Consider the following 16437-nt stretch of genomic DNA (forward strand, 5'->3'; position numbering starts at 1 on the left):
TGTACAGATTCGTTAGCCACCTGCTCACGAATCCAATGATATCTCACATCTATGTGTTTGGTCCTTGCATGGTACATAGAGTTCTTGCTAAGGTCTATTGCACTTTGACTGTCACAATAGACGACATACTCCTTCTGATGCAATCCAAGCTCTTGAAGGAATCGCTTGAGCCATATCATCTCCTTGCCAGTTTCTGTAGCGGCAATGTACTCTGCTTCAGTTGTTGAAAGTGCAACGCACTTCTGCAACTTAGACTGCCATGATATAGCTCCCCCTGAAAATGTAAATAAATATCCAGTAGTAGATTTTCTGTTGTCAATGTCACCTGCCATATCAGCATCTGTATAGCCCTTCAAGATTGGATCAGATCCTCCAAAGCACAAACAATCTCCCGTGGTACCTCTCAGGTACCTGAGTATCCACTTGACTGCTTCCCAATGTTCCTTTCCAGGATTTTCAAGAAACCTGCTGACAACACCAACTGCGTGAGCAATATCAGGTCTAGTACATACCATTGCATACATCAAGCTTCCGACTGCTGAAGAATAAGGAACTTTAGCCATGTTCCCTTTCTCCTCCACTGTTGTAGGACACATCTTCTTACTCAACTTTAGATGACCAGCAAGAGGTGTGCTGACTGGCTTAGCATTCTTCATGTTGAAGCGTTCTAGTACACGTTCAATGTACTTCTCCTGAGATAGCCACAACTTTCTACTTGTTCTCTCTCGAACTATCTTCATCCCTAGAATTTGTTGTGCTGGGCCCAAGTCCTTCATATCAAATGACTTGGACAGATCTCCTTTCAACTTTGCTATCAACCCCTTGTCTTTTCCTACAATTAACATGTCATCCACATACAACAACAATATAATAAAGTTATTCTCAGAAAATCTTTTGAAGTATACACATGGATCAGAATAGGTCTTTAGGTATGTTTGACTTTTCATGAATGAGTCAAACTTCATGTACCACTGCCTTGGTGCCTGCTTCAATCCATAAAGACTCTTATTCAATTTGCACACCATGTGTTTCTTTCCAGCTACTTCAAATCCTTCTGGCTGCTCCATATAAATCTCCTCTTCCAAATCTCCATGAAGAAATGCAGTTTTCACATCCAACTGCTCCACTTCAAGATCTAGGCTAGCTGCTAAGCTCAAAATTGTTCGAATAGAAGTCATTTTGACAACAGGTGAGAAAATTTCGTCAAAATCAATACCTTTCTTTTGTTCGAAGCCTTTAACCACCAATCGAGCTTTGTATCTGACCAGCTTGCCATTTCCATCTTTCTTGAGTTTAAAGACCCATTTGCATTTGAGTGGTCTTTTACCCTTTGGAAGTTCAACCAGCTTGTATGTGCCATTTTTCTGTAGAGATTCCATCTCTTCTTGCATAGCTTTCATCCACTGGTTCTTTTCTGGATGGGACAGCACCTCCTTAAGACTTTCTGGCTCCCCCTCATCACTGATGAGGACATACTCTGTAGAAGGGTACCTGCATGACTCTACCCTTGGCCTCTCTAATCTCCTCAGAGGTTGAGGTTGTTCTTCTCCCTGAGTGGGGTGCTCCACTTCCTCGACACCTTCATCAAGTTGCTTCCCCTGCTCAATAACCTCACCAGGTTGCTCCCCCTGCTCGACAACCTCGTCGGTCGTACTTTTTGCACTTATGCGATTGTTAGAAGTAGAAGGAATAGTAACAAGGTTAGGAATTATACCATTCTTCGCCTTTTCTGACATATCAGCAGCAATTCCAACTTCACTTTCTCGGAAGACTACATCTCTGCTTTTGATGACCTTCTTCTTTACAAGATCCCACAGTCTGTACCCGAACTCTTCATCTCTATATCCGATAAATATGCAGGGAACAGATTTGTCATCCAGCTTTGTTCTCTGCTCTTTTGGTACATGTGCAAAAGCTCTACAACCGAACACCTTCAGATGCGAGTAGGACACCTCCTTGTTGGTCCAAACTCTCTCTGGGATTTCAAACGCCAACGGAACTGATGGACTCCTATTGATCAGGTAACAGGCTGTCAGAACTACTTCACCCCAGAATGACTTAGGCAGTTTAGCCATTCTGAGCATGCGTCTCACCTTCTCCACAATGGTGCGGTTCATCCTCTCGGCTATGTCATTGTGCTGTGGGGTTCCAGGAACTGTCTTTTCATGTCTGATCCCATGACTTGAACAATACTCTTCAAATTCCCTTGAAGTGTACTCACCTTCATTGTCACCTCGGAGACGCTTTAGCTTTCGACCCGTCTCCCTTTCTACTAGAGCATGAAACTTCTGAAAAAATTAAAACACCTGATCTTTGGTTTTCAAAATATAAACCCATAATTTTCGTGAAGCATCATCAATAAAAGTAACAAAATATTTGTTACCTCCCATTGATTCAATTTCCATTGGGCCGCAAACATCAGAATATACTAAATCAAGTATATTCAGTTTTCTTTCAGACGATGTCTGAAATGAGACTCTATGCTGCTTACCAAATAAACAGTAGTCACAAGGTTTTACCGTTGTACCTTTGGCATAAGAAATGAGTAATTTCTTGGCAAGAATCTGCAATCCCTTCTCGCTCATATGACCCATTCTTTTGTGCCACAAATCTGCAGAAATCTCATCTTGTACTACGTTCAATTCACCTTGGCATATTTCTGCATTTGGCCTGTACAACGTGCCACGAGCAACTCCCTTTGCAAACAATAATGATCCCTTAGTGAGTCTCTACTTTTGATTCGTAAAATAGTTCTCGTATCCATCTCGGTTTAAAGCAATTCCCGAGATCAAGTTCATCCGCAAATCAGGTACATGTCGCACATCCTTTAGAACCAATGTGCATCCGACATTTGTCTTGATACAAATGTCACCAATCCCCGCAATCTTTGAGTAACTTGTGTTACCCATTCTCACTGTGCCGAAATCACCTGCTACATATCTGCAAAAAAGATCTCTTACCGGTTTGGCATGGTAAGATGTCGCTGTGTCAACCACCCATTCCGACTCTGGACCTGACAGGTGCATGCATTCCCCTTCCTCATTTATAAAGAGGACAACATTATCATTATTTTGTACCATGGCGGCTGTGTTGTCGTCATTCTTCTGGCCACTGGTTTCACCTTTTCCCTTCCTTGGATTTGGGCAATCTCTTTTGAAGTGACCTGGTTGACCACAGTTGTAGCAATTTCTGGCTCTTCATTTGGATCGGTTCTTTGACTTCCCACGAGCTCCGGAAATACCATAGTTGTTCGAACTCCTTTGATAACTCCTGCCTCTACCTTCTGTGATGAGAGCATGTCCTTGATTTTCAGGCTTCTTTCTCATATTCTCATTGAGTAGAAGAGCCGATGTGACATCTTTCAACTCAATAGTAGTCTTACCGTGCAAGATGGTTGTTGCCAAATTATCGTACGAAGATGGCAACGAGTTCAATAGCAAGATGGCTTTATCTTTTTCCTCGATTTTCACTCCGAGGTTGGCAAGCTGTGTGATTAGTCCGTTAAACACATTTAAATATGACAAAAAATTCGTACCTTCACTCATGTGTAGGGCGTATAACTGCTTCTTCAGGTACAATTTATTTGTCAGCGTTTTGGACATGTATAGGTTTTCCAACCTTGTCCAAATTCCACGTGCAGTGTCTTCATCAATGATGTTATTTACCACATCATCTGATAAGTGCAACTTGATTGCACTAGCAGCTCTTTCATCCAAGTCAGCCCAATCCTCAGTTTTCATGGTATCAGGCTTTTTGGAATCAACATTTAGAACCTTGTGTAATCCTTGTTGGATGAGCAGATCTCTCATCCTTCTTTGCCATGTTGAGAAATCGTTATCTCCGTTGAATTTTGCTACCTCGTACTTTACTCCGGACATTTTTATTTTTCACCAAGTATAGTACTAACGACAGTGAATAGTATTTCAGTGAACGAGCAGAACCTGTGCTCTGGTACTAGTTGTTGGGAATAAACCTCCTACCAAAATAATATTCACGGTAATAAAAGCGGAATATTAATGTAGCACCGAGATACGGTAATTAACAAGAATAAAAGAGTAACAATGACACCCAGATTTTTACGTGGAAAACCCTTCTGAATAAGGGAAAAACCACGACCCCGAGAGGAGCAACTGATATCACTATAGTAAGGAATTTACACTTTGTAGGCCCGAGTAAAAATACTACAAAGACCACTACAATACTCAAAAGAAATAACCCTCTTTTGATATTTCACCTCACTACAATATCGCTCACACTCTCTATTTTCTTCATAGACTATTTTCTTATAACCTGTCTGTGAAACCTCACTCTTTCTTTCTAGCTCTCAGATATATTTTCCTCTAAGATTGATGATAAAAAATGAGAGCCGAAGCTCTCATTTTATAGGCAAAAACGAGCCTCCTATACTTGACATTTCAATGTTCTGCAGCCTACTTTCTTTGACAGACAAAGAAAACGTGGGTTGCTGCTGCCTATATTGAAAACTGAAGCAAGGAAGAAAACTTCTTCCTTAAATTAAGGGGCTGGACCCCACAGTTTTGCGACAATATTGGTGCTACTTACCTTAGTCGCAACCCAATTTTTCACAGTCGTATGAAATATGTAGCTATTGATTTTCTCTTTGTTCAAGATCAAGTGGAACGCAATGAGCTCTCTGTTAATCACATACCCATTGGCGATCAACTTGTTGATACCTTAACAAAAACCTTGCCTAAACGATCATTTACACACGTTGTCAACAAGATTGGTCTCAAGTAGATTGAGACCATCTTGAGGGGGCATAATAAGGATAGACACTCCTATCCTATCCAGGACTCCTAGTTTAAGTTGTATCTTATGAGATTCTTTCTTATCTCCACAAGAGTCTTATGTACATAGAACTATGTCTCCTCTCTCCCTTCTCCTCTTGTACTTGTATATAAACTTCTCTATTGTAATCATTATATACAAGCCTTTTACAATTCTTATCAACTTTTATAGCGATGACTTGATGAAAGAAATCTATGAGGGAAGGTTCTCCAACCAGGTTACGACCGAATAGAGCGTGGACCCAACGAGTTCAGTCGAACAAGGTAACGAGTCTAAGGGAAGGATCAAGCTTGAAAGGAATGGACAGGCGTGGGCTTAATAGTGAATGCAGACTCTCTGCTTATAGAAATGAGATCAATGACTTAAATAAAAGAAAGATGTCGAGAGAAAGTCTTAGCCCTTAAAATGCGTTAATAATAAACACTTGCTATTGGTCATATCTCTTGAAGATAGATAGACACTCTCTTGTGTATTTAAAGACTTAATACTATGCTGATACCAGTAACAATCTTTCGCATAATAGGTGTGTTTGATTTTTACGGTGCCACTTCTTCACATGTAATTAAAGAAATCAAAATGAAAAGATAGAACATTGGAGAGGATGGTTTAAGATCTCTCAAAAGTGAAAAATCAACCAGCAAAACACCAAATATCAGTAATGCAGGACTATAACGTTATATAACATCCCCACTGGTTAAATTGAACCAAATAGGTCTTTGCTCTAGCAATTCCCTGAGCCAACCGGAAGACTCCAGAATCGCCAACCAGCGGCGGATGTAGTATTACATCGAGGGGTTTAATTGAACTCATAATTTTTTGTATATAAAAATTTATTAAAATTATAAAAATAATAGATATGAACCCATAACTTTAAAAATATAATGGGTCTAATGCTAAAATCCTTAAAAGTTAAACCTATAGAGTTTAAATCTTGGATCCGCCTTTGCCGCCGAAGACCGACATTTCACGGTACTTGTGAAATGCAGGGTTCCGGCCAAGAACACTAAGGGTGTGTTTGGCATAAAGGAAAACATTTTCTGGAAAATGTTTTCCAATTTTCTCATGTTTGATTGGCTTAAATGTTTTGGAAAATATTTTCCTTATCAATTCATTTTCCTTATCAATTTATTTTCCTCCAATTGGAGGAAAATATTTTCCTTATCAAGAGAAGGGAAAACATTTTTCAAAGCTCCTTCTCAACATTCCCCACCCTCACCAACCCACTCCACTTCCTTTCCAAAAAAAGGTTTTTCTTTTTTCAAATTTCAGTTTTTCCGTTACCACCCACCCAACTACCCCTCCATCCCCCGCCGCAAAAAAAAATATTTTTTTTACCTTATTTTTTTTTTTGCAATTTCAAATTTCTGTTTTTTATTTTTCTGCACTGCCCACCCCCCACCTTCCCCCTCCCCCGGAAAAAAATTTTAAATATATTTTTTAGTTTTAATTTTATTATTTATCGGTTTAAAGGCTTAAAATTTTACAAGTTCCAAAATTATGAGTTCAGAGGTTTATGTGTTTGGAAGTTTACGGGTTTAGAAATTATAAAGTTTACGAGTTCGAAATTCCGCTATTTTGAAAATTTAGCGGTTCGAAAGTGTATGAAATTTGTGGGTCCGGAAGGTTGTTGGTTTGAAAGTTTATGGCTTCATGTTTATTATATCTAAATTATTTATGAATACTCTTGAGAAGTCATTTTCCTTAATTTGCGTACCAAACACCGAAATAAGATTACTACTTATTTTCCAAAAAATATTTTCTTGAAAAACATTTTCCACGGAAAACATTTTCCGTTATACCAAACACACCCTAAGTGTGCTGCCATTATACTTGCCAGTGGTGAACACAAAGTTAAGGTTCATGATTAGACCAAACTCCTTTTGATCAGCTGAACCATTAAATTCCTTGGGCTCGACCCACTATTGTTGAGTTGGGCTCTGGCCCAAATGTTAGTGGGTCGTCTATCATTGAAGCAAACCCAAAGAAAGTTGAAAACTTAGCACTCATATTGGACTTGGATATTGGAATTGCAGTTGGATTTTTCCCACTATCTATGTCGTGGAAGTAAAAATGAAACTTGGTTACCTTTTGCTTTGCATAGGGAAATTTCTGGAACCATTCTTCCAGTCTTAGGTCCTAACACAAATATATCCCTTGAACCATTGGTAGCAATAATAGCCATGAAACAAAGTAATAGAACTAAGTTCGTCTTTCCTATTTCTAAGTCTCTTCAACTTCTTTTCTAATTGAGGAAAGAAATACGTTGCAGACAAAGACATGAGTATTTATGTGTGCAGATATTGCTTGTTTATGAAGTTTAATGACAAAAAAAAGGGTTAATTCCTTCTCTTTTGGAGTAAAATATAATAGAAGAATTAACTCAAATAGCCGTCCATTTAATTTTTTGAACTAAAAATAATCGGTGGATGTATCATATATGTATAATGCATGTGCAATATATGTATAATCAATGTATAATTTATGTATATTGGCTAGAAAAAGTAAACAATAAATCTGGCAGGCTATTTGCGTAACAATCCCAATATAATATAGTAGTGTTAATTGAATAAACTTGAACCGCGAGAGGTGCTGCAGTTGACAAGTTTCTAGTGTTGCGAACAGGGGCATATTAAAGGAATACTAGTATTAGAGGCGGAGCTAAGAATTAAAGTTTATAGATTCAAAATTCTATTATTTTAATTTTTATTTGTACATATTAAATGAAAAAAATAAAAATAAAATTTGGACAAAATTACTAATTTCGGTCGAACCACTAACTGCAATGCTATTTTTGCCCTTGAATAATAGTCACATCTAATGTAGCTTATAATAAAATCTGTATGAAACTATTGGAAATGAATACAATCATTAAATAACTTGACTGAACGCATAACTATTTTTAGTCATAGGGTTTTAATTATCTAGACTATATATCCATTTAGATGATAATTATTCAAACATATTGCAAATATAATGGATGAGTAGTTAGCAACATAACTACCGCATGATCTCATTTGATATATACACAATGAAAAAATATATTGTATGAAGACTAAACTAAACGCATCATTAAAATGTTTAATTGCTATCACAGACTACTTAAAATCAGCTAATTAATTAGTTGCCGGCATGGTTTTTATAATATGCCAGCTTTCACTTCCACATAATAACGACTTTTTGTTTTCATTACATCTATCACCACATAGCCATAGCACATTTTAGTTTTTAAGTAATTGTATATAGAAAAAATATTACTGTATAGTCACTCTCAAAATAATAATCGAAAATTACATATTTTTTTTGTGTACTTTTTTTTTTTTGTGTGTGTGTGTGTATATATATATATATATATATTGCCATAGCACATTTTAGTTTTTAAGTAATTCTATATAGGAAAAATATCACTGTATAGTCACTCTCAAAATAATAATTGAAAATTACATATTTTTTGGTATATTTTTTGTGTATAATATATATACGATGTTATGTACAAAAAAAATAGAACTTTTATACACTTTTTCAGCTACTGAATATAATTAGTAATTTGGCCGCGGGTTAAAAATAATTTTTGCCCTTGTCGGGGGGATGCAAATGGGAGGGGTGGGTTCACGTAAGCCCATCCTCCTCACCCTAAATCATACATAACACTAGTGAATTTTAGCTCAAATATTTAAATTAATACAGGTGAACCCAAGTTCAGGTGAGCACTTTAGTACATTGGTAAGGAGGTGCATGCACCTTCTACTTTTTAGTCTAGGAGTCGATCCCCCTGCTTTTTTCTTCTTTTAAATTATATTGTAATTAATAAATAGGGTTAAATCCCCACGCCCCTGCCGTTTATCTAATTAAACATATTTTTTGTTTCTTTTTTCCTTTTTCTTTTTTTTATTGGTTACACATTTTCTTTTCTTTTTTTATTTTTTATTTTGACTTTTAAAATTCCTAAACCAAAAATATATCTCTCAGACACCATTTCGGAAACTCGAGTTTCTGGCACTCATTCTTTTGAAATCCTGAATACGCTTCTGGCCTGGTATATATCTCAGTTAGTTGGCTAAATCTGTTTAGATTATTTAGTACCTTAAACATACCCAAAAAAAATTAAGTTGGCCTATCCGTACAAGTCAAGACATCTTAAACGTCTTATTTCATTGATCATCAATATACATCCTTATTCTTATGACCCAAAAAAAAAAAAAAAAAAGAGAAATATAGAACTATTGAGTACAACAAAAAGGAAATTACAAAAGAAAATCAACAAGCAAAACTCTATAATTAATGTGAATAATGTCGGACTATAACATTATATTCAACAACAGCATCTCCACTGGTTAAATTGAACCAAACGGTCTTCGCCGTGGCAATTCCCTGAGCTAGCCGGAAAACACCAGAACCGCCGACGATCGGCATTTCACGGTACTGATTAAACACAGGATTCCGGCCAAGGACACTAAGTGTACTACCATTGTACTTACCAGTTGTGAAAACAAAGTTGAGGTTCATGAGAAGGGCAGCTTCCTTTTGATCAGCTGAACCATAAATTCCTTGGGCTCGGCCCACTATTGTTGAATTGGGCTCTGGCCCAACTGTTAATGGGTCGTCTATCATTGCAACAAACCCAAACAAAGTTGGAGATTTAGCAGTTGTATTGGATTGAGCTATTTGAATTGCAGTTGGATTCTTCCCACTAACTATGTCGTGGAAATAGAAATGAAATCTGGTTACCTTTTGCTTTGCATGGGAAAGGTTTTCGAACCATTTTTCAACAGCTTTGGGTCCTAACTCAACCCCTTTAACCATTGGCATAGCCATAACAATGAAACAAAGCAATAGGACTAAGCTCTTTTTCTCCATCTCTTCTTTCTCTTTGTCTCTCCCACTTAGAAAATAAAGAAGGAATATTGCATTGCAGATAGTACAAAGATATTATGAGTATATATATGTGTGTGTGAATAGGTATTGGGAGTAGAATACAGAAATTAGTTAGTTGACTTTTAAATTTTTATTTTTAATGCATCAATTATTTCAAGTAAGAAGGAAAAGAAGCAAAAGAAAAGAATAAGAAGAATGATGCACATGGTATTAATTTAGTACTGCCTGACAGTTTTATTACTCCCTCCGTCTCAATTTATCTGGCGGTTTTTCTGTGAAAAGGGTTCGGATAACCCCCTTCTGCCTCCTGGGTTTGCCCACACCTAACCTAGGGGAAGTAGTTGCTACCAGGGGTGGAGGGAGACCAGTGTTACTTACGGGTCCGGACGAATCAAGTATTTTGTCAAGACATTATATTTATATTAGAAAATTTGTTAACTATGTATAAATACTTAATGCAAACCTAATAACTAACAAGTTATGGCTTCAGTACAAAATCAGAACTCATAAACTTTAAATCTGAGTCGCTCCGCCTCTAGTTGCTACACCTCATATGGTAGACGAACAGAATATCCCTATACAACTCAGGCATAGTTGTCTCTAAACCCTAAAATATATGCATTACAACCTGCACGTTGCATGTGGCTATTCTCGCATCTTTTCACGTTCACTATCAATAGTTTTGACTTTGAATCATACTTGCACGACTGATCATTACAGCAATATACCATTTCTAACAACACTTCAAATTCGAAAAGATATAAAAATTTAATAGATCTTGACATATGAATATGAAAGAACAAAGAGATTGATGCATTTCACTGATATTTAATAAGAAAGTGATCATACAACGCATTATTTAAAGATAATTAAAATAGAGCACTTCATATTTAACTAAATATTACATCCCATAAAAGAATCGCAAATAGTTCTAGACATTATTAAAGAAAATTCTATGAAAAGTCTTAAAAGTATATATAAAAATTATATATTTTATATGTCGGTTTGGTTTGATTTTTCGGTTTGGTGCAGTTTTCCGGTTCAGTTTGTACACCCCTAAATTTAAGAAAACTGTCACGACCCGAATTTCCCACCTCTCGGGAGTCGTGATGGCGCCTATTAATGAGAGCTAGGCAAGCCAATCCTTAACTACTTACTTCATTATCAAATTACTTCTTTTTAACAATATAAGTCAATAACATAAAAATAGAAGAACTTTAAATAATTAAGCGGAAGATAACAATTAAATGTCTGAAATCTGCATCTATTACAAATACTTAATTCTTAACCACCCAAAACCTGGTGTCACAATATCATAGACGATCTAAGATTTACTACATGCAAGGTCTGAAGAAATAATAATACATTATTTCTGAATGTAAGGAAAATGAAACAGGAAAGTAGAGATAGAAGGAGACGCCAGGGCCTGGGGACGCCTGCAGGTCTACCTTGGATCTCCACGTGGACTGAAGGTAGCCTCCACATTATGATCCAAAAGCTGCTCCAGAATCTACATATAGTGCAGAGTGTAGTATCAGCACAACCGACCCCATGTGCTGGTAAGTATCTAGCCTAACCTCGGCGAAGTACTGACGAGGCTAGGACCAGACTACCAAATAAACATGTAGCAGTTCAAATATATATACAACGGAAAAGAAATACAGAGCTAACCAGTCAATATGGGAGGGGGAGCATGCTGTGGGGAAGATAACAATTCCAAATAGAAAGACATCAAGTAACGAAGGAAACAACATAACTCGAATATCAATAAAGAATTAGTAATCAATAAATGCACGGCATCACTCTTCGTACTTTTACTCTTGGTCTCACCAAGGCAATTATATAACAAAAATGTGCACGACATCATCCTTCGTGCTTTTACTCTCTTTCCTCACCATATAATCAATAATATAGGCACGGAATGGTACATCGTGTGGCACGACATCACCCTTCGTGCTTTACACTCTTTCCTCACAAATAAACAATACATGGCATCACCCTGCGTGTTTTACACTCTTTCCTCACCAAAACAAGCAATACACGGCATCACCCTTCGTGCTTTAACACTCTTTCTCATACAAACAACAAACACAAACAATGGGGCAAGGTTAACAAGATTATAATAGGAATTCCGGAAAGGGAACAACGATTCAATACTTAAGTCCCAGCAAGGCAGCAACATCAATAATATCAACGTCCCGGCAAGAGAGATAACCAATAAAGCAACAATATCCGGGCAAGGGAACAATTTAATGACTTCTTTCTCTTATTCACTTTTACTTCATAATTCACTTTACCACTTGAGCCAATGCTCCAAAGGGTTCAATCAACTCATTTACTTTCACAATTCGTAATATAGCTTGAGCCAATGCTCCTCGATGTTCAAATGTCACAATTTCTTCCACAAACTTTTCACAACAAATAGAAATCATCACCAAGGCATGAAAGATACAATGAAATCAAGATATTCACCATATAAAGACTCATAGTCGTGCTAGACACCAATGTATAGATACTCGTCACCATGCCTATATGTCGTACTCAACAATTACCACATAGAAAATAGGACTCAACTCCTAATCCCTCAAGCTAAGGTTAGACCAAACACTTACCTCGAACTTCCACGACCAACTCAAGCCTCAAACACCGCTTTCCCTTTTGAATTTAGCTCCAAATAAATCGTATCTAGACATAATCGACTTAATAACATCAATAAACGCTAAGCAATCCAATTCCAATGCTTAATTATAGCTTTCTAATCATTCTTCCCAAAAAGTCAAAAATTGACCCCGGGCCCGCTGGGTCAAAACACGAGTTCGGACCAAAACCCGATCACCCATTCACCCACGAGCCTGAATATATAATTTGTTTTCAAATCCGACCCCAAAACGAGGTCTAAATCACAAATAATCAAAAAGCCCTAACTCTACCCAAATCCCTAATTTTCTACCCTTAATTACATGATTTAAGCCTAGAAATCTATTGGTTGATGATAAAAATGGAAGGAAACAAGTTAAGGATTACTTACCTAAGAAGTTATGGTGAAGAAGCTCTTCAAAAATCGCCCCAAGAGGTGTGGAGAAGAAGAAGTTATGAAATTTGGGTTAAGTCCCGTAATGCTACTATTTCTGAACTTTTAAAATAACTGGGCGAAATTACTCTTCGCGTTCGCGACATTCCATCGCGTTCACGATGGGTTAGGCCTGCTAGGCCTTCGCGTTCGTGGAAGGCGTCTCGCGTTCGCATAGAAGAAACTCCTCGAGCCTCGCGTTCACGTGCAATGGTTCGCATTCGCGTAGGTCAAATGCCCCACCTCCTGCCCAGGCTCAATTAGCCTTCGCGTTCGCGTGGCCAGGACCGCATTCGTGAAGGGAAGACCCCCCAACACCTCGCGTTCGCGACCTGGGCTACGCATTTACGTAGAAGAAATTTCCTTCAGCAGAAATTAACACATCGCGTTCGCGAGGGTCCTCCCGCGAACGCGAAGAAGGGCATACCAGAATACCAACAGCTGAAAAACCTGCAACTTTTCCTAAGTCCAAAACCTTCCGAAACACACACAAGCCCTCGGGGCTCCTAACCAAACATACGTACTAACTAAATGACATCATACGAACTTATCCGTGCGATCAAATCGCCAAAATAAAATCATTAACATCGAATTAAACCTCAAAATCAAAGAATTATCTCAACTTCTTAAACCATCCGTTTTAGCAATTTAGGTCTGAATCACGTCAAATGACATCGGTTTTTCACCATATTTCACAGAAACATCTTAAATCATATATAAAACCTGTACCGAGTGCCGGAACCAAAATACGGGCCCGATACCATCATGTTCTAATCAAGTTCATTTCAAATTCCTTTAAACAATTTCAGAAAATAATTTTCTTTAAAAATTCATTTCTCGGGCTTGGGACCTCGAAATTTGATTCTGGGCATACGCTCAAGTCCCATATTTTCCTAAAGACCCTCCAGGACCGTCAAATCACGGGTTCGGGTCTGTTTACCTCAAATTTTGACCGAAGTCAAATTAATTTATTTTACAATCAAAATTTATCAATTTTCACATTTAGGCTTTCCGGCTATGCGTCCGGACTGCGCACGCAAATCGAGGTGATGCTAAATGAGGTTTTCAAGGCCTCAGAACGCAGAATTCAACTTACAAACAAGTGATGACCCTCACCCGTCATCCAACATGGTTGGGTCATAACATTCTCCTCCACTAAAATAATTGTTCGTCCTCGAACGGACATAAGAAGGAAGTACCTGAGTCGGGGGAAAGATGAGGATAACGGCTCCGCATATCAGACTCAGACTCCCAGGTCAATGCCTCAGGAGGCTGACCTCTACACTGAACACAAAAGAAGGAAAACTCTTCGATCTCAACTGACGAACCTGCCGGTCTAAAATGGTTACCGGCTCCTCCTCATAAGACAAGTCTTTGTCCAACTGGACGGTGCTGAAATCTAACAAGTAGGATGGATCGTCGTGATACTTTTGAAGCATGGACGCATGAAATACTGGATGCACGACTGATAAGCTCGGCGGCAATGCAAGTCTATAAGCCACCTCTCCCACTCGATCAAGAATCTCAAACGGGCCAATGAACCTAGGGCTAAGCTTGCCCTTTTTCCCAAATCTCATTACGCCCTTTATAGGCGACACTCGAAGCAATACCCGCTCACCGACCATGAAAGCCAAATCTCGAACCTTGTGGTCGGCATAACTCTTTTGCCTGGACTGAGTTATACGAAGCCTATCCTGAATAATCCTGACCTTGTCTAAGGCCTCCTGAACCATATCCGAACCCAACAACCGAGCCTCTCCTGGCTCAAACCATCCAACCGGAGATCGACACCGCCTACCATATAAAGCCTCATAAGGAGCCATCTGAATACTCGATTGGTAGCTGTTTTTGTAGGCAAACTCTGCTAAAGGCAAAAACTGATCCCATGAGCCTCCAAAGTCGATAACACAAGCTCAGAGCATATCCTTAAGAATTTGAATGGTCCGCTCGGACTGCCCATCCATCTGGGGATGAAACGTTGTGCTCAACTCAACTTGTGTGCCCAACTCTCACTGAACTGCTCTCCAGAAACGGGAGGTAAACTACGTACCTCGGTCCGAGATGATAGACACGGGCACACCATGAAGACGAACAATCTCCCAGATATAGATCTTGGCTAACCTCTCGGATGAATAGAAGACTGCCACAGGAATGAAATGCGCTGACTTGGTCATCCTATCAATAATGACCCATATTGCGTCGAACATTTTCCGAGTCTGTGGGAGTCTAACAACGAAATCTATAGTGATTCGCTCCCACTTCCACTCGGGAAGCTCAATCCTCTAAAACAAACCACCAGGCCTCTGATGCTCATACTTAACATGCTGACAATTCAAACACCGAGCCACATATGCAAAAAATATCCTATTTCATTCTCCGACACCAATAATGCTGCCGCAAATCCTGATACATCTCCGTGGTGCCCAGATGAATAGAGTACCGGGAGCTATGGGCCTCCTCTAAAATCAACTCTCGAAGCCCATCCACATTAGGCACACAAACTCGACCCTGCAATCTCAAAACTCCATCATCACCTAAGGTAACCTGCTTGGCACCTCCGCGCTGCACCGTGTCTCTAAGGATAAACAAATGGGGATCGTCATACTGCTGATTACGGATACGCTCCAATAATGAAGAACGAGCGACTATGCAAGCTAACACACGGTTGGGCTCAGAAACATCCAACCTCACGAACTGATTGGCCAAAGCCTGAACATCCAAAGCAAGCGGCCTCTCACTGACTGGAATATAAGCAAGACTGCCCATACTGGCTGACTTCCTACTCAAAGCATCGGCCACCACATTGTCCTTTCCCGGATGATATAGGATAGTAATATCATAATCTTTCAACAACTCCAACCACCCCCTCTGCCTCAAATTCAACTCCTTTTGCTTGAACAAATACTGAAGACTCTTGTGATCCGTGAACACCTCACATGTCATGCCATACAGATAATGCCTCCAAATCTTCAATGTGTGAACAATGGCTGCCAACTCCAAATTATGAACCAGATAGCTCTTCTCATGAATCTTTAACTACCGTGAAGCATAGGCAATAACCTTGCCACCCTACATCAACACTGCACCAAGTCCAATACGAGATGCATCATAATAGATTATATAAGGCCCTAAACCTGTGAGCAAAACTAACACCGGTGTCGTAGTCAGAGTTGTCTTGAGCTTCTGAAAGCTTGCCTCACACTCGTCCAACCATCTGAACTGGGCACCCTTCTGGGTCAGCCTGGTCATCGGGGCTGCGATAAATGAGAACCCCTCCACGAACCGACGATAGTAGCCTGCCAATCCCAAGAAACTCCGAATCTCTGTAGTTGATGCTGGTCTAGGCCAGTTCTTGACTGCCTCAATATTCTTCGGATCAACCTGAATACCCTCTGTTGATACATTAACCCAGAAATGCAACTGAACTCAACTAGAACTCATACTTTGAAAAATTAGCATATAATTGACTATCCATCAAAGTCTGAAGAACGACTCTAAGATGTTGCTCGTGCTCCTCCCAGCTACGGGAGTATATCAAACTATCATTAATGAAGACTATCACGAACGAATCCAAATAAGGCCTGAACACTCAATTCATCAAATCCATAAAAGTTGCTGGGGAATTTGTCAACCCGAATAACATAACCAAGACCTCATAATGCCCGTACCGAGTACGAAAAGCTGTC

General features: G+C 39.0%; 1 protein-coding gene across 1 annotated transcript; it reads right to left on the bottom strand.

Moving 5' to 3' along the window:
• Positions 1–8923: 8923 nt before the first annotated feature.
• LOC104211822 (dirigent protein 22-like) lies at positions 8924–9703 on the bottom strand. The gene has a single exon (XM_009760950.2). It carries the CDS (start codon positions 9661–9663, stop codon positions 9085–9087), a length of 579 nt encoding a protein of 192 aa, XP_009759252.1. The 5' UTR covers positions 9664–9703; the 3' UTR covers positions 8924–9084.
• Positions 9704–16437: the final 6734 nt, after the last annotated feature.

This window comes from Nicotiana sylvestris, chromosome 12 (genome assembly GCF_000393655.2).
Source record: "Nicotiana sylvestris chromosome 12, ASM39365v2, whole genome shotgun sequence".
Lineage (NCBI taxonomy): Eukaryota > Viridiplantae > Streptophyta > Magnoliopsida > Solanales > Solanaceae > Nicotiana > Nicotiana sylvestris.

What these genes read in the sequence shown, in the direction of transcription:
- LOC104211822 (XM_009760950.2), bottom strand. Translation starts at nt 9,663, where the DNA reads ATGGAGAAAAAGAGCTTAGTCCTATTGCTTTGTTTCATTGTTATGGCT.